Source organism: Rhinopithecus roxellana, chromosome 5 (assembly GCF_007565055.1).
Source record: "Rhinopithecus roxellana isolate Shanxi Qingling chromosome 5, ASM756505v1, whole genome shotgun sequence".
In the NCBI taxonomy this organism is placed as follows: Eukaryota; Metazoa; Chordata; class Mammalia; order Primates; family Cercopithecidae; genus Rhinopithecus; species Rhinopithecus roxellana.
The window spans coordinates 37,320,315-37,339,907 of record NC_044553.1 but is presented as its reverse complement, the minus strand read 5'-3'; the positions used below and the strand labels follow the sequence as shown (position 1 = coordinate 37,339,907).

General features: G+C 41.0%; 1 protein-coding gene across 1 annotated transcript in view; it reads right to left on the bottom strand.

Moving 5' to 3' along the window:
* SLC27A2 (solute carrier family 27 member 2) overlaps nucleotides 1–19,593 on the bottom strand; it is a 53,417-nt gene that overhangs the window by 27,959 nt on the left and 5,865 nt on the right. The window contains 3 exon segments of the mRNA XM_010356614.2: nucleotides 2,812–2,936; nucleotides 5,488–5,646; nucleotides 10,231–10,440. Coding sequence (XP_010354916.2) covers nucleotides 2,812–2,936; nucleotides 5,488–5,646; nucleotides 10,231–10,440 — 494 coding nt within the window.

Genomic DNA, 19,593 nt, shown 5'->3' with positions numbered 1-19,593 from the left:
AAGGCAGAGGTTGCCTCCCTGGCATCCAGTGCTTGGGAGTCATTGGTGGGGTTAGTCCCTCCAGCAACAGCGTATTCTAGGCAGCTCTAAGGGTTAGGAAGTTCCTGATTACATTGATCTAGGCCCTTCCCCCATTCATTCTAGTTTTTATCCAAGTCTTTTTTATTTTTATTTTTTGCAAAGTCTTTTTGATATAATCTTTCCCTATACCCCACAGAAACTGGACTTCCTACTTCCTATGATGACCTATGATTAAATTTTTAAAAAAAAATTTTGCATAGATCTCCTGCTTGTCTAATGACCTATGATTATTTTCTTTCTTTTTTCTTTTCTTTTCTTTTCCTTTTTTTTTTTTTTTTTTTTTGAGATAGGGTCTTGTTCTGTCACCCAGGCTGGAGTGCAGTGGCACAATCTTGGCTCACGGCAACATCTGCCTCCCGCTTCAAGTGACTCTCTTGCTTCAGCCTCCCGAGCAGTTGGGATTACAGGTGCGTGCCAACAAACCCTGCTAATTTTTGTATTTTTAGTAGAGACTAGGTTTCTCCATGTTGGCCAGGCTGGTCTCGAACTCCTGACCTTGAATGATCTGCCCGCCTCGGCCTCCCAAAGTGTTGGGATTAGAGTCGTGAGCCACCGCGCCTGGACTGATGAACTGTGATTAAAAAAAAAATCTTTAACTGAAGTTTTTTTTTTTTTTTTTTTTAGATAACTTTGATCTTTTATTACACTTTTTATAAGTATTTTCCAGACAAACAGAACTCAGGGGTGGGGAAGCACTGGCAAATAGGAAGTCCAGGGGTCATTCAAGATTATGCATTAAATCATAGTACATTTTGAAGTCATAAAACCCCGATCAAATTGTCTTTGTTTTCCAGTATTCGAGACAACAGTATAAGAGAAAAACTGGGAGAGTGTATGCATGTGTGTGTGTATGTGTGCATGTGTGTATGTGGATATGTGTGAGCCTTAAAACAGCTACACACAAACATATTTATTTTCCTCCAGTCGAAAGGAAGCTCCCATTAGTACGTATAGAAACAACACACACTCCCAGGAGATTTCTAACTGACAAGGGGGTGTCTTTAAGGTAGAGAAGAAAAGCCCAGCAGAAGGGCCCCATATGGATTTCTGGATGTTAATGGAGAGACATGCTATCTTGAGGGCCACGTGGAATATTAATGTGAAAAAAATTCGATAATGACATTAACAGAAACTGCTGTGGAAAATGCCCTGACCCAACTCACTGCTAATTATGATCCTCAAGAATCTATTGAATATGCCAAAAAATCAGAATAATATGTGCTAAGCCCAAACATTTTGGGGGAAACATTTTGGCTCCCTCAACTCAACTATACGTTTTTCAGGATCAAGGATTTAAGAGGTTCAGTCCGCAAAATCTGTTGATGCCTATGATGTGTCATTTACAGATCTCGGTGCTGTGGATCTGGTAGTGGACAGAGCCCCTGCTCATATGCGACTTTCATTTAATTGGGGGGAGGCAAACAATAATCACATAAACCTTCACTATGTCAGGAGTGACAGGTGCCATGAAATGCAGTGACAAGCGGGACAGTGAGGGGCAGGTGATATGTTTGATTATTAGCAGGAGAGGCCTCTCTCCTAATGAGGTAACATCTGGGCAGATACTGAGTAAAGCAAGGTGAGAGAGACCTGGGGGAAGAGCATCCGACACTTCTTTCTGCGTCACATAGCGGCTGGTATGTAAGGTGAGCACGACAGGTGTTTATCAATAGTAATTTATCAACTTAGTGATCCTTTGAGGTTAAGTTGACTGAGTAGATTAAAGGAACTAGAATCTGGTGAAGGGGATTAGAATCTGGCGAGTTTACTGCATTGTCTTGCCCAGTGGTTCTCAACTAGGGTAGCATTTGCCTGCCAAGGGACATTTGGCAGTATCTGGAGACATTTTGATGATCACAACCTGGGCAGGTGGGGAGGTTACTACTGGCATCTCGTGGGCAAAGTTCAAAGGGTGCTAAACACTCTACAATTCACGGAATAAGTCCGTGCAGCAAAGAATTAAAAGCCCAAAGTGTCAGCAGTGCCACCGTTGATAAATCCTATCTGATACCAGATCTCTGATGAGAGTTGAGGGACTGGGCAGGAAGAGCTCTTGAGAACAACCCTATCGAGAGCTGAACATCTGCAAACAGGGCAGATCCAAGGCCGTTGGAGATGCCCTGGGGCCTCTGTTCCCAGCTTGGTGACAGACTTGGCTGGTTGGTTTCAAAGTCACACAGGGATTTATTTATTAAACAATATTAAGTAAAAGTTTCCTGTATGTTTTTGGTATAACAGAAAACAAGGAGACAAGATGTGGTTCCAGCCATCAAAGATATTATAGCCAAGGAAGGATGGGAGGCATGCACGCGAACTCCTGCTATGTGACAAGGGCCACAGAGGGTAGAAATAAAATGACGTAGGGGAGAAGAGTAATGACTTTTGTTGGAGTGACCCAAATAGGTTTAATGTATGAGGTATCATTTGAACTGGGCTTTGACAATGGCTTTTAGTAAGCAGAGAGGGAAACGCAGGATATGCTAGGTGGGGGGTAAGATGTGAAAACAAGTAAAAAGTCAGGAAATAATCGTCATCATCATAATAATATGAACTCCCACCTACTAAGTCCCCTCTATATGGTAGGTATAGTGCCAAGTACTTTATCATGATAATTGTATACTAAACTCAAAACTGATATATGCAAATCAGCTAAAGCCTAGCACAACCCAAAGTGACTTGAATTTCCATCTTACCCATTTCAAAATGATAGTACAACGGGGGCAGTGTTACCTGTGGTGTGTTGCATAAATACCGAAGCAGTTCACCGATATACTGAATGACAGTGATGTTGTATTTTCTGCAGTCATCCCAAAACTGGCTGGCTGAAAATTTAGTCCGCAAGGCAAGAGTAGCACCTACAGAGAAAGCATAGAAAGTGTCAAGAAAGAAATGGTAGAAAAAATTCTCCCAATTATGTTTAATTTGGGAACTTTGAAAGACAGGAATTTAAAAATAAATTATATTTGCAAACAAGTACTGAGTACCTTATATTCAATGCAAAAAATTAGTAAGACATGGTTTTGTTTGATAGGGGCTTCCAATCTATGGAGGAGAAGACTCATACAAAGGTCGTTTTAATAAAAGTCAGCTTGCAGTAAGAGATTCAAATGAGGTCCTAAGAGGGAGGGAGGGGAGAGGGACAGAGATTCCATGCAATATATATATATATATATAAATATTTCATGCTATATATAGAGTGAGACTGTCTCAAATATACATATATACACACATACATACATATTTATATATATATATATTTGAGACAGAGTCTCGTTCTATTTTGTTTTTTTCCTTTTTTGAGACTGAGTCTCGCTCTGTCACCCAGGCTGGAGTGCAGTGGTGCCATCTTGACTCACTGCAACATCCGCCTCCTGGGTTCAAGTGATTCTCTTGCCTCAGCCTCCTGAGTAGGTGAGATTACAGGTGTGTGCCACCACGCCTGGCAAATTTTTTGTATTTTTAGTAGAGATGGGGTTTCCCTGTGTTAGCCAGGATGGTTTCAATCTCCTGACCTCGTGATCTGTCCCCCTCGGCCTCCCAAAGTGCTGGGATTACAGTCGTGAGCCACTGCACCTGGCCCGAGTCTTGCTCTGTTGCCCAGGCTGGAGTGCAGTGGTGCAATCTTGGCTCACTGCAACCTCCGCCTTGTGGGTTCTTGTGCCTCAGTCTCTAAGTAGCTGGGATTACAGGCAGGCACCATCAGGCCTGGCTAATTTTTGTATTTTTTAAGAAGTGATGGGGTTTTGCCATGTTGACCAGGCTGGTCTCAAACTCCTGACCTCAAGTGATTCGCCTGCCTAAACCTCCCAAAGTGCTGGGATTACAGGCAGGAGCCACTGTGCCTGGCTCATTCATGCAATATTTTAAATAATTTTGTGCATAAAATAAAGTTTGTGTTAAGTACTTATCTGTAGTATTTTCCACTTGTGGTGTCCTGGTGCTCAAAAAGTTTCAGATTTTGGAGCATTTTGGATTTCACATTTTTGGATTGTGTGTGTGTGTGTGTGTGTGTATTTGAGCTGCTATAACAACATAGTACAGACTAGGTGGCTTAAACAACATATATCTCTTGCAGTTCTGGAGGCTGGGAAGTCCCTATCAAGGTGTTGGCAGATCAGGTGTCTGGTGAGGGCATTTTTCCTGGTTTGGGGATGGTCATCATCTCCCTGTGTCCTTACATGGAAGAGAACGGAGTCAGGAAAGAAGCTCTCTCCTGTCTCTTCTGATAAGGGCACTACTTTTCATGAAGGTGCTACTCTCATGACCCAATTACCTCCCAAAGACCCTACCAGCTAATACCATCATATTGAGGGTTAGGATTTCAACACATACATTTTTGGGGGACAAAAATATCCATCCATGACATGCATGCATATACACACGCATATGTGTATGTGTATATACATATGTGTATATATATTTATATATACATATATGATTATTTAAAATGAAATGCCACATGGGAGAAAAAGTTGTTTTTTAGTTCAGTCAGAAAGTTACAGATAGCTTCCTGGAAGAGATGGCTATTGAACTTTGCGGTAATGTATACAAGTGACATAAATCCTCCTGGAAGGAGAGAGGATGGCAACTCCAATTTGAATAGTAAAGTCTGAGAAGGAAAGAGAAGAGATGGCAAGCCAAGCCAAGTATTCTGATGGAGTTGCCATCTTCTCTCCTTCTAGTAGAGCTGAAAAGCTGTGGAAACAGGGGAGGCTGCAGAAGAGTGCACACAACTGAAGAAGTTTAAATCAGATGCTGATGGAGATCAACATGTAAGTTTCTAAAGATGGAAATGACATGACATAGAATCTAAGATTCAAGTGTCATAACCTAGATACAGATAATTTTTTATTTTTATTTTTATTTTATTTTTCACAGTTGAGGTCTCACTCTGTCACCCAGCTTGGAGTGCAGTGGTGCAATCACAGCTCACTGCAATCTTGAACTCTTGGACTCAAGCAATTCTCCTACTTCAGCCTCCTGGGTAGCTGGGACTACAGACTTGAGCCACCATGCCTGGCTATTTTTTTTATTTTTGTAGAGATGAGGTTTGCTCTGTTTCCCAGGCTGGTCTTGAACTCCTGGCCTCAAGCAATCCTCCTGCCTTGGTCTCCCAAAGTGCTGGGAATACAGGTGTGAACCATTGCACCCAGCTCTAAAATATTTTAAAGGATTTTCTCTCTTGATATACTGAACAATTATAGCATTATATTATTAGATAAGCAGGCATGAAAAAACAGATTATTTTAGATGCTTGCTTGTAATATGAGTCAAATAGCCTTATTGTTAATGCAAAATTGAAGACTGTTCCTAGCAGACAGCAACGTAGCCAAATTTTATATTACTGTTCCTTGTGAGAAAATGTAAATGTGCACTCGCCTCCAACACTTTGTAGAAAAAGCTTACCAGCCACAATACATCCGTGAAAGCCAATCAATAGTGCAGCACTGTGGTACAAGGGCAGAGTGATATAGATGACATCATCTGCCTTCAATCCGCTTACAAAAGTGAGGCCAGTTCCATACCATATGCGCTGATGAGTGATCATGGCCGCTTTTGGAAGACCTTTGCAAATATACAAGAGAAGGCATGAGTTAACCAAGACTGGGCATTTACAGTGTAGGAGAGAGATCTGGCTTAGGAAGATTAATCATCCTGTATTTTGAGAATTGTGCTGGGAAGGGCCATGACCGGTTAGACCAGAAGTTGACAAATTTTTTCTATAAAGGACCAGAGAGTAAATGTTTTAGGCTTTGTGGGTCATACAATCTCTGTTGCAACAACTAAACTCTGCTATTGTGGTCAAAAGCAGCCATACACATACACATAAATGGAGTGTGGCTGTGTTCCAATAAAACTTTATTTATAAAAACAGGTGGGAGGCTGTATTTGGCCCACAAGCCACAGATTGCTAACTCCTGAGTTAGATGGTTATGACAGTAGTAATCTGAAGAGAAACCGAAAACAGAGGAATGAATGTCTATTGAATTTCTGCTCTGTGGCTACCATTTTGTAAGACATTTAAAAAATTTCATTTAATTTCCATAACACGTTTATGTATGACATAAACAGAATTATATTCTCTAATCCACAGATGTGAAGGCTGGGAGTCAGAGAGATTTCTTATGTACTGCAGTTATTTTATACAAACAAAGCAAATATGAACATTTGCTTATATGTTCTTGCCTTTTCCATTAAAAAATATGCACACTCAGCCGGGTGCGATGGCTCACACCTGTAATCACAGCACTTTGGGAGGCCAAGGTGGGTGGATCACAAGGTCAGGAGATCGAGACCATCCTGGCTAACATGGTGAAACCCCGTCTCTATTAAAAATACAAAAAATTAGCCAGGCATGGTGGTGGGCACCTGTAGTCCCAGCTACTTGGGAGGCTGAGGCGGGAGAATGGCGTGAACCTGGGAGGCGGAGGTTGCAGTGAGCCAAGATAGCACCACTGCACTCTAGCCTGGGTGACAGAGCCAGACCCTGTCTCAAAAAAAAAAAAAAACAAAAAAAAAAAACCACACTATTTGCATGTTTTTTGTCTCTGCTGCTTAACACTGTTTATTGGAGATTTGTTCATGTTTGTACATAGAGATTTCTCTTATTCATTTATTTATTCTCTTTCTCAGCTCCTTCAGAAGTTCTTTTATGAGTCTATTATAATTTATTTATACTATTTGCTGTTACAAATGATGCTGCAGTGAAGAACCTCGTCCATATGGTAGTTCACATATGAATGACACCATATCTTTTGGATAAATTCACGGAAGTGAGATTGTTGTGTCAAAAGATAAAAGATGGCCAGTCCTGTAATCCCAGCACTTTGGGACGCTGAGGCAGGAGGATCGCTTGAGCCCAGGAGTTCAGCACCAGTCTGGGCAACATAGTGAGACCCCTCCTCAACAAAAAGTAAAACAAATTAGCTGGGCGTGGCAGCATGCATCTGTAGTCCTAGCTACTTGGGTGGGAGGACTGCTTGAGCCCAGGAGGTTGAGGCTACAGTGAGCCCTGATCCTGCCACTGTACTCCAGCCTGGGCAACAGATTGAGTTTCTGTTTCAAAAAAAAGTCTTTGTAATCTTGATAAATAACTGCCACATTTCCAGTTATAAGGGGTGTCCCCATTCATTCTCCTACCAGCAATACATGAGTATGCCTGTTTCCTCCTTGCCTTGTCAATGTGTGCTCTTAAATGTTGGGACCTTTGCCAGTCAGAAAGGTGAAAAACGGTATCTCCATGTAGTTTTAGTACATTAGACTAAATGCGTTTGCATTTTCTTAACCATAATTTATATACGTTTTTTGTAAGATTTTATTCTGTTAAGTGTTTACTTATATTGTTTCCCATGGAAGAACAGTTTAATTGGGGAGGGCATGAGGTCACTGGGAAGGGGACTAAGAGTTTAAGATCTGAGTGGGTAAGTAGACTTCATGAAGAGGAAGACAGATCTCTGTTGACTCAGATTCTTCAATGCTTGATAATACGTTCACCGGATATTGCCCAAATAGCAGCAACTTGTTCCGAGGCAGACAAATATGGTCAGCAACCTACCATTACTGTAAACACAATTCAAAATTCATTTTCTTTGACAATGGGCCAGTTTTTTTGTTTTGTTTTATATATTATTATTAATATTATTTTTGAGATAGGCTTTCACTCTGTTGCCAGGCTGGAGTGTAGTGGTGTTCAAGGCTCACCACAGCCTCAGGTCAAGTGATCCTCTTGTCTCATCCCCCCAAGTATCTGGGACCACCGGTGTGCACCACCATGCCTGGCTAATTTATTTATTTATATTTGTTTGTAGAGACGAGGTCTTGCTTTATTGCCCAGACTGATCTTGAACTCTTGGCTTCAAGTGAGCCTCCCATCTTGGCCCCAAAGTGTTGGGATTGTAGATAAGAGCCAACATGCCTGGCCTCTGAACTTTTTAAAAAGAAATGCTCATCTTTGTTGCCTTGAAGTACTTCCAGAACTTTCCCAAATTAAGATTTTGTATTAATGAAGAAATGAGAATATCTGGTAACTATTATATAATTTTGTGCTAATGACTTCCTTTGAGGAACAGGGACATTTGTTCTCCAACTGTTTAAATGAATTCTTTTAATTAATGTTTACAAGAGTAACTTAGCAATTTTTTTTTCTACAGACAGTGTCTTGCTGTGTCACCCAGCATGGGGTACAGTGGCACGTCACTGTAGCCTCAGACTCCTGGGCTCCAGTGATCCTCCCACCTCAGTCTCCCAAGTAGCTAGGACTACAAGGTGTACCACTATGCCAGCTAATTTTTTAATGTTTTTGTAAAGATGGGGTCTTGCTATGTTGCCCAGCCTGGTCTCAAACTTCTGGGCTCAAGCGAACCTCCTGCCTTAGCCTCCCAAAGTTCTGAGATTATAGATGTGAGCCACTGTGCTTGGCCTAGCAAATATTTGATTCAGAGAAAATGAAAAAAGTAAAATAAACACCCATTCAATTGTCTTCCAATTAAATATAAATTCTGACTTAAGAGATTAAATCAGAGAATGCTCATTCTCCTTTTTCTCCCTAAAAGGGATTTTCTATTTGACTGTGAAAACAGCATTATAACAAAATTTCATACTTGTTTACACAGTACTAAGATTGGATTTCCCCCTCATTAACCAAGGGCTCAATCCTTTCCCAAATAAACATTTACAATTTAATTTTACCATTCTATTAAGAAATGATGATAAAAGTCCCATATGTTAAGGGAATGTCTGTATGCAGCAGAAGCAATTGGTTAATTGTGCCATCTCACCTTTCTGTTGGCCTGGCAATAAAAATAAAAAAATAAAAAAATGAGAGACATTATGTTTTGGGCACCAGCTTTAATATATCAATCCTGGCTGCTTCTTATTTACTTAAATACTTAGCAAAAGTGACTGTATGAAGTGAGGCCAACAGTCAAGTTAAACTCAGGTCCAGGAACTGTGAGCTCAGGTGGGTGCTGAGGGCCTGTCGAGGTGAAGGAGACAGTTCCTGTCAGCTGTAGCCGAGATAAAAGGCTCAAAGGACATTTTAGCCTGGTCTGTTGATTATTTAACAAGGAGAAGACACGTATTACCTGCTTAAATTAAATTAAAATTTTAATCAACAGAGGTAAAAGACTCACAGATTCAATTTTCCAATATTGATAATAATAATTGGTATGCTGGGGCTGGCTTCCTGTCCTTCTTTTAAATATACCCCTCAGGCTTCATATTATTACATTTTGGTCTTCCTGGCCTATAGTAGGCAGACACTAAATATCTACCACATGAATAAACAAGAAGGTACTGGGGTAGAGCTGTCAATTGTATGAGCTATGGAATCAGCCTCCAAGGTGAATCCTGACAGTTCTAATGCTTATCTTGGGAAGTTCTTAACCTCTCTAAGCATCATTTTCTGAATCTCTAAAATGGAAGTAAAAATAGTACCCATGTCAAGAGTTGGGGCAGAATCTTATCAACAAATGTTGTAAAGCCCCTTGAAGAATGCCTAGCACACATACTACCCTTAATATTGCTTCTTCCATATAGCAGTGCTCCCATAACATTGTTAATTGGCAGTGTTTCTTCTTAGTGGCTCATAATGGTGCAGCTTACAGTTGAAGGCATCCTAGATAAAATACTGTATTTGAAATACAGTATTTTAGGCCTTATGCTATAGCCACCCCACATCCACAGCACCAAACAGCTCCAAATCAGTGTTGCATGGGAAGATAATGGTTAAAACATTTATATAGACAGAACCCCCTAATTGTTCACTGGTCTTCTCCTGTGTTCCATTTATAATCAATTATAAAGTCTATATGGACTCTGGATGTAATATAATCAAAACACAACAAGCATGAAAAACAATTCCAACTACCTATTCAGAGTCAAATCTCATTCATCATCATAACTCCTTCTGTAGTTCTTGGTTAATCTCTTTATCTGTTCTATACCAACTGGGGGAAAATATGCATAGCTTGGAGAAACCCAAATGAGATCACATGCTATGAAATAAGATCAGTTCCCACAGGCAAATAACTAAATCTCCTGAAGTATTATTTATCCAATAAGTTTGGCAAAGAAAGAGATTTGAAAACCTGTGCCAACATTTAACTCCTTCAGATCCATTTTTTTGGGGAATCCCCCCTTTATTTTTACCTGTGGTTCCAGAAGTATAAATGTATAAGGCAGGAGCGGAAAAAGTGACTTCAGACCTCCATGACTCTGGGGTAGGTTCAGCTGATACTTCATCCACTTTGTCCAGGAAAGAGTCAATCCCATCTGTGTTAGAAGTTCTGCTCACATAATAGATGGACACATCATCTTTTTTAAGGCTTGGCAGTATCTCTTCAACAGCTGTTTGTAGTTCTTAATTTAATAAGAAAAAAATCAAAACAACTAAATCAGTCTATTAAAGTTCTATTAGTGCTTCAATAAGCATCATAATTTTATTTTCAGCATAATTTTTTGGTTAAATTTGTGGACATGACAAATGATGCTTATCATTATGTATTTTATATTATTATTATTATTATTTTAATGGAGATGGGGTCTATGTCAACCAAGCTGGTCTCGAACTGCTGGCCTCAAGCAATCCTCCCATCTTGGCCTCCCAAAGTGTGGGGATTACAGAGCTCGTGAGCCACTGCACCCAGCCCTATTGTGCATTTTAAATATGAAATTTACTACATTTGAAAAAAAATCACGAGATTCCAATACTGAGGGAAGTTTGGGTTTTGATGGTTTCACAAGCATAGCAGATGGTTGGCTGAAATCTGTACTTCCTGTGGCAAGTGCAAACCAATGGACGTATGGGCAAAACCCAAGAAATATCAGTGTGTAACTGATATATATCTAAATATAACTCCAGAAATAAATGTAGCTATTCCTAATATGTGCCACACAGGACTAAAGATGAACAAAAGAGAGAAAATTTTAAGGAAGGAGAAGAGAAATGAAAAGAAGGGAGCCATGCTAATGAACAAAGATGATAGACGCTAACTTTATGTAACAATTTTTTCGTATGCATCAGTAACAAGTAATTTCCTAGGAAGGTTAAACTGATCTGAGAAATAAGCTCTAAATTTCATAAGCACATTCTCCAGTCTGAGGGGAAAAAAAGGAGTGATTAATTTAGAGCAGTGTTTCCCAACCTGTGGGTCATAATTACAGTAGTGGATTGTTAAAATCATTTAAACTGAGCGATATTTAAAAAAATGAAAAATACTTAAAAGAAGGAAATAGAAATTTTGAAGCACATCTTAACATAGTAAAAGGTAACAGTTCTACTGCTTATCTTGAGAAGTTCTTAACCTCTCTAAGCATCATTTTCTGCATCTCTAAAATGGAAGTAAAAATAGCACCCATCTCAAAAGTGGTGGCAGAATCTTATCAACAAATATTATAGCGCTCCTTGAACAATGCCTAGTACACACTACCCTTAATGTTACTTCTTCCATATGGCAGTGTCCCATAACACTGTTATAGGAACTATTCTTAATAGATGAACAGGGCTATTCATTTTTAAAAGTTTTGTTTCAGTTATGTGGGTGTGTGGGTACTGGGTCATGCACAAAAGTATTTCTCACTGGGTTAAGGTCAAACATTTTAAAGGCATTGATTTAATATGCAAACCACATTTCAGGCTTGCCACTTGGATTTTGTGCCTTTAAGCCATAAAGTGAGACTGCTTTTAAGCCTACTTGTCTGGAATTGTGATAACGGAAGTGAATATACTTACTCTTTTTTTGTTTTGTTTTGTTTTGAGACGGAGTCTCGCTCTGTCGCCCAGGCTGGAGTGCAGTGGCCGGATCTCGGCTCACTGCAACCTACGCCTCCCGGGTTCATGCCATTTTCCTGCCTCAGCCTCCCAGTAGCTGGGACTACAGGCGCCCGCCACCACGCCCGTCTAATTTTTTGTATTTTTAGTAGAGACAGGGTTTCACAGTGTTATCCAGGATGGTCTTGATCTCCTGACCTCGTGATCCACCCACCTCGGCCTCCCAAAGTGCTGGGTAGGAAGGTAACTAAATGTCCCAGGGAATTACCTTGGGGAGGCTACACCTAATTCATCTGATATGCTTTGCTTTTCAGATGTTTGTGTATGATATCTCCATGAAGACAAGAAATATCATCAGGATAGATGCATTTAAAATTAAAAAAAATATTTTAATCAAAAGACTCACACACCTGGTAACAATAAATCAAATAGTACAAAAGGGTTTATAATGAAAATAAACAAGTCCTTACCCAGGCCTTCCTCGCAACTAAAGCTATTGCCTAGGGGAAACCACTGTCAATTTTTTAAATTTAATTTAATTTATTTTATTTATTTATTTATTTTGAGATGAAGTCTCACTTTGTCACTCAGGCTGGAGTGCAGTGGCGCGATCTCGGATCACTGCAAGCTCTACCTCCCGGGTTCATGCCATTCTCCTCCCTCAGCCTCCCAAGTAGCTGGGACTACTTGTCCCAGGTGCCTGCCACCACACCTGGCTAATTTTTTTTTTTTGTATTTTTAGTAGAGATGGGGTTTCACTGTGTTAGCCAGGATGGTCTTGATCTCCTGACCTTGTGATCCACCTACTTTGGCCTCCCAAAGTGCTGGGATTACAGGTGTGAGCCACAGCACCCAGCCCACCATTGTCAATTTTTAAAAAGCTGTTTCTTCTGGCAATTACCTCTCCATCACCAAAAAATATGCATTTCCTGCTAGTTCTTGGCCTATCAATTTTGATTCCTACTTCCATTTCACCCTGTCCATTTCTGACAGTTATTATCTTCACTTTACATTGTCTAGGGTAATAGCATTTACATTTATTCTGATACCATTATTCTGTCTTCCCAGCTTTATGGATTTGCTCTAGGAGCTGAAAACCAACAATCAGAATCAACACAATTATGACTACGAAAATACTCACTGCAGAGCCACGTAAAGTGCTATGATTGTACTTTCTTTATTGAAGTTCTCTTTTTTTCTTTTGTCCCAAGAATCTTTATTCTCCTCCTTTACATTTTTTTTTTTTAATTTGTGTCTGGTTGCTCTCTAGTCCTTCAGCACTCCAGAAAGGTTACTAGAAATATGACTGTTGTAGAAACTGGGATGGTAGCATCCACTCCTGTGCCACCGCCTTGGCTCATGTCCTCATTATATCCTACCTAGATTATTGCTATAGCCTCCTGACCAAAGTCTTGCCCTTGAGTCTCTTCCTGCTTCTAATTTATCAGCTTCACTCTCATCCAACTTCTTGTTGCCACCCTGTTTTTCAGGGCTGTTCATCCTTGTCACAGAATCCACTCTCCTTATTCGGGAGGTCCAGAGGTGCCTCCCGGTCCCACTCCTGCTGGCATTCTGTGTCATCGCCTACTCGCTACCTCTTGCCCTCTTTCCTCTAACCACACTGATGTATGGAAAATCCCTGAAGGTACCCGTATGCTCACGTCTCATTACTTTTGCCCAGGTTGTTTCATGGTCTCTCACCCGCTGGTCACCTGGAAAACTCCTGGTTATCCTTCAAGACTCAGTGTAGGTAGCACTTCTTTTCTGTTACCTTTTCCTCCTCTGCAAAGTTAGCTGCTCCCTTCTACAGCTCCCATAGGAGCCCGTATTTATAATTATCAGGGCACTTATACACAGTATGATAGGGTTCAATTTTTTTTTTCTTTTGAGACAGGGTCCTGCTCTGTCTCCCAGGCTGGAGTGCAGTGGCGTGATCATGGCTTACTGCAGCGTCAACCACCTGGGCTCAAGTGATCCTCCCATTTCAGCCTCCCAAGTAACTGGGACTACAGGAGTACCATATGCCCAGCTAACTTTTTGTAGAGATGGTGTCCCACTACGTTGCCCAGGCTGATCTCCAACTTCTGAGCTCAAGCAATCCTCCCACCTCTGCCTTTCAAAGTGCTGGGATTACAGGTGTGAGCTACCATGCCCGGCAGATGTGGTTTAATTCATTTTCTCCTCTATTAGACAGGGAGATCTTTGAAATTAAGATCATAATCAAATCATCTTTGCACTCCCAGAACTACTAGATAAGTGCTCAATAAATGTCTATAATTGAAAAAAATTTGCACAAAGTATGATATTAGTGTGGAAGAGACAGAGGAATACGCTAAAGCTGCTTAAAGGATTCAAATCTGCGAGTTGATAAACCTTTAAGAAAACATAATGTAAGATGAAATAATTTTTGAGATACAAGTATGCCTTGCTTACAAGTAAGGGCCCACAGAGGTAAATTTAAAAACAGCAATTCCTACTGCTAAAGAATTGTGAAATCTCCTTTCTTTCCTCCTGTCATGAGACTCATGGTCCATAGTCAAACAACCCATTCATAAGTTACCTGGATCCATTCTCATTCCCTCCCTCCCAACATTTATTCAACATCTATTTAAAGAGTGTTCCCTGTGTGCCAGACAGGTCTCTGTACACTGGATATGACAGTGAGCAAAACACTGTCCCTGTTTTCATAGAGCCCAGGTCTAATAGAGGAGAAACAAACAAAAATCAAAATAAGTGGCCATAGGTGTCACCACAGGGGAAGGAGAAGGTATTTGGGGAGCAGGTGGTGGTGGGGCGGGGGGGGGGCAGAAAGACGACCTATAAGAAGTGCCCTGAAAACTGAGACCTGAAAGATGAGCAGACGGTGGAGATGAAGATCTGCTGGGACTGACTAAGCCTGCGTCTGGGCAGTGGAACGGCTTATGCAAAGGCCCAGAGCCAACACAGCCTGGGGCCCAGTAACTAAAAGAGGTTAAAGCTGACTGGAATGTGGAGTGGGAGGGGAATAAGGTTGGGAGAAGAGGCTGGAGACTTAGAGAGCAGGTCCCTGAGGGCCTGGCTTAAGCCAGGCAAATGGACTGGAGGGGCAGTGAGCAGAGGTAGGGAGACCAGCTGTTAGATGAAGCTTGTCTACACTGTGGAGGCAGCAGTGGGTAGAGAGAAGTGAATGTACTTAAGAGATATCTGGTAGGTAGAATAGATAGGACTTAGTAACAGTCTTTTTTTTCTTTTTTCTTTTTCACCTCCAAGTAATCACCTTAATGAGGGGAAAATGGTAGGTCAAAAGGGACTTTAAGTTTTTCTGTACATTTTTTTTTAAGAAAAATGTACTCTAGCCTGGGCAACATGGCGAAACACCTCTACAAAAAAATACACACACACAAAAATGTTAGCCGGATGTGGTGGTGCACACCTGTAGTCCCAGCTACTTTGGAGGCCGAGGTGGGAGGATCACCTGAGCCTGGGAGGTCAAGGCTGCAGTGAGCCATGATTATGCTACTGGACTCCAGCCTGGGCAACAGAGTGAGACCCTGTCTCAAAAAAAAAAAAAAAAAAAAAAAAGAAAAGAAAACTAAAAAAAGAAAAATGTACTCAGGTATTAGTATGAAAAATTAATAATAATGAAAGGAAATGCAATTAAGCTGGTGTCATGCTTGATCACAGTCTAAGCAACTTCACATCATGTGTACTTCATTCATGTTCCTAGCTGGCCCTCTGCAGGCATGTAGTTTGTGATTCCTGACCTTTTATGCAAGTCATCTAATCTGAAGGGAGGGCCATTGCCCCTGCCCTACACCATTTCCTTCCATCTCCTGTAGGCTGTTGGTGTAGATTTGTTATTTGGGCACACTTGAGTTTCCACTGGCTTGCCAACCATATCAGGACACACTATGGAAGCCTTTCTTCCCTTAAAGATGTAGAAAGAAGAAATGAAATTTGAAAGGAAATTCTGGATGTGAATCTACCTGTCAACTATCTAGTTGATATTTAATGTCTTTTTTAAATTTTGAGATGGAGTCTCACTCTGTCACTCAGGCTGGAGTGCAATGGTGTGATCTCAACTCACTGCAATATCTGCCTCCTGGGTTCAAGCAATTCTCGTGCCTCAGCCTCCTGAGTAGCTGGGATTACAGATGCCTGCCACCATGCCCGGCTAATTTTTGTACTTTTGGTAGAGACAGGGCTTCACCATGTTGGCCAGGCTGGTCTTGAATTCCCAACCTCAAGTGATCTACCCACCTTGGCCTCCCAAAGTGTTGGAATTACAGGTGTGAGCCACTGTGCCTGGTTGGCCTACATATTTTCTAATTTAAGCATAAAATACTTACATAATTCTTATTGTAAAGTCTGCTCATCTAAGAGTGAATATCAACCAGAACATATAAGCTATAATTCTATTTGTCAAGGTTGGGTTCTCTGAGACTCTGAGATGTGCATGCAGGAGTGCTCTTGGGAATGGGACCTGTGAGGCTGCAAGGGAAGTAGACTGGATAGAGGGAGACATTGAACTGTAATGCAGACACATCAGAAGCCTCCCTCAGCAGATCCTCTAATCCTAAGGGGATTCTGGACCTGGGATGCCCTTCAGGGTTGTCCCAAATTAAGGGAGGTAGGCTGTGCCTTCACACCTGCCCTTTGACCAGCCCAATGGACTCAGGCTGGGGTGGTGGTGCTTAACCTTGGGCAAAGTGTCTCTCTTCAACCAAGGACAAGTCCTGGGAGAGGTCTCAGCTGAGAGCTCCCAGCTGCTGAAGAGTGAGTCTGTCAGTCTTAAAGCGGGGATCTGGGTGGTACATCACAGCATGCACCCACCTCTCCTTTACTAATAACAAACATTTAAAATTTGCATTTGCATAGAACTGTTGGTATAGTTTTATACATATATCACTTCACATAATTTTCATAACAACCCTGTGATATAGATACCAGTAATCTTATTTCTATAAATGAGAAGATGTTCACCAAGTCAGTGTATGGAGGGTCACATGCAAAATGAAAAGAATCATTCTGGGTTTCTGAGATTCCCACCTCCTTGTATGAGCCATTCAGATTAAGTTCTAGCAAAGTGCCTTATTTCTTGGAAGAGGCTGGCTGCTTGGCCTTCTGCTCAGTGCTTTTTCAATCCTGTGGATCTGCCTTTAATGAGTAACATGGATGATCTTTTCTTGAAGAGCAAAACCTCAAGCTTTATTAAAAGTTTGAGTATGAGAAACAGTAGTCACAGAAAGTTGCCGAAGGGTGTAGAGCAGCTCCATCAGTTAGTTCTTCATCAGTATAGTTTTAAGTTGTAGACTGAAATAAACCCTCAGCGAAAGAGCACACACTTGGGTGTTGAAAAATCAAGTGATTACAACACCACTTCCCCATCCCCTTAAAGTCTGTTCAAAGGAAATTTTAAAAAATTAAGGTAGCATATTAAGTCTGTCCCTGCCTTTTTTTTTTTTTTTTTTTTTTTTTTTAAGGAAAAAGGAATTTTCTGAAAAAACAAGCCCATTGCTAGAAGGCAGGGAGATTGAGTGGGTGGTGAGCTGAATCAATCTTCATTACTAAGGTGTTAGGTGCTCAGGCTAAACCTGCAGGTTTCCAATAGGAAAACATTCAGTTTAGTAGCTTGTTCTGCTACTAGACTGCCTCAGTGAATGAGTAACTGACTGGATTAAACAAAACACCCCAGAAATATTTACCAAGAAGGTAAGGTCCAAAAGGAAGGTAGTGAAAGGAAATGTACTCTCATCATGAAATGGTTGGTTGATGAGCAAGTCAAGCTTGAAGGTTTATCTCTTTTCTTCACTCAGGAAAGCAACTGAAACACAAACTAGTGCTATTAATAACGTAGTCCTTGAAGACAATCTAAAAATAGTTCCTAAAATGCCATTTGTAACTGTAATTTTGTATCTCAATCATTGGCAGTTTGGAATGACAGTATTTTGTACAGCAAGATGATGCATATTATAATACTAAATATATATATAGAGAGAGACGTGTGTGTACTCCTCCCTCTTCCCCACACAAAACAAACCACCCAGAGGTCATAGAAATGTTTAAGTTCCACCAGGAGTAAGCAAAAATTTAACGAGGAAATACATACTCATTTTACATTTATGTAATTAAGTAGTAATCTCCTTGATGTTAATTTTTATTTCTCCAAGTTAAAGTTCTTGCTTATATGAACTCTTGCTTTCTAGATAGCCCTGGAATCAAAGGTAATTCCTTATCCTGAGTTACTAGGTCACACAAGGCCTTACATAATTGTTAGCATTTGATATCTGTAAGCAACCATGTCATCTGTCTACCAACGATCTACTTCCTTTTTCTCAGAGGCTATGGGAAGGTCCTTTTCAAATACTAGCCACTTATATAGAATAATCTGAACTCTATCCTTACCTTTCAGATTCAATAACATTAACACCTGATTCAGAGTTTGTTTTTACCTCTTAATTCCCTGTTTCTGAAGAAAATAAAGTGCATTCCCATATATGCCAGCAAAGTGCTAATTTTGTTCTTGGATGGAGATGTACAATCATCTCCTTTGCAAGCTTCAGTTAAGAGCAGGGAAAGAAGATAAATTTTAGAGAATATCTTTAAGCTACCTTTCCTTGGGCTACTAGGCTGGAAATCTCAGCCCTTGGATATATTAATCATTTGGTGTCTGGGTTTCTGTCCTTGTACAGGGTCCTCCACCATCCTACTCACAGATCCTTTCCAGCCCATCCTGTGCTCACCACTGGCTTACTCGCTGCACTGAGACCCGAGGAGAGCACCGCTGTCCTACCGGGTACTGCCAGAGGGCGGGACACGGTTATTGATTAGGAGGACCTTTGGGAGATAAGTAAGCCTGTAGTAGGGTAAGGCCGGGCCCAGGGGAGATTGAGTTTAAATGGATATTTTCACATCTGATTTTGTTACATCACTTTTCAGGCCCTCATGCCCAACCCAGTGGTCCTTAAGCTTCAGGGAACAAAGCCTGTCACAATCAACCAGAATAATGGAACCCATTAATTCAACAGACATTATCTATCTATTATGTATGTATGTATGTATGCATCCACCCATCCATCTACCTCCTTCCTTCCTACCTACCTACCTACCTACCTACCTACCTACCTATCTATCTGGACAGTCTCACTCTGTTACCCTGGCAGTGGTGTGATCTTGGCTCACTGCAACCTCCGCCTCCCAGGTTCAAGTGATTCTTGTGCCTCAGCCTCCCGAGTAGCTGGGATTACAGGTGCCTGCCACCATGCCCGACTAATTTTTGTATTTTTAATAGAGACAGGGTTTCACCATGTTGGCCAGGCTGATCTCGAACTCCTGACCTCAGGTCAGGAGGCCCATCTTGGCCTCCCAAAGTGTTGGGATTACAGGCATGAGCCACCATGCCCTGCCCAACTGACATTTATTGACTGCCTACTATGTGCTAGACATTACTAGGGAATTATTCAAAGATATATGAGAGAATTCTAAGCCTTTGAGACAAAGTGCATTGAAGCACCTCATTTAAGTTACTCTTTGGGCAGCCCAAAGAGGTGAGAAGAGTGGAGATCAGATTATTTCTGTGCCTTGATTCTGGACTAAAGTTGGCATTAGAAAATTAAATATTTCCTTCTGTGGAAGTGAGGCCACTGCTGTTGGCCATTCTTTGGACTCTCTGAGTCCCTATTTTTTCCATTTCCTGAGTCCCTTCAGGAAACAGCTTTAAAAAATGACTGTTATTAAGTCCAGCCTGCCATTGTTCTTACATC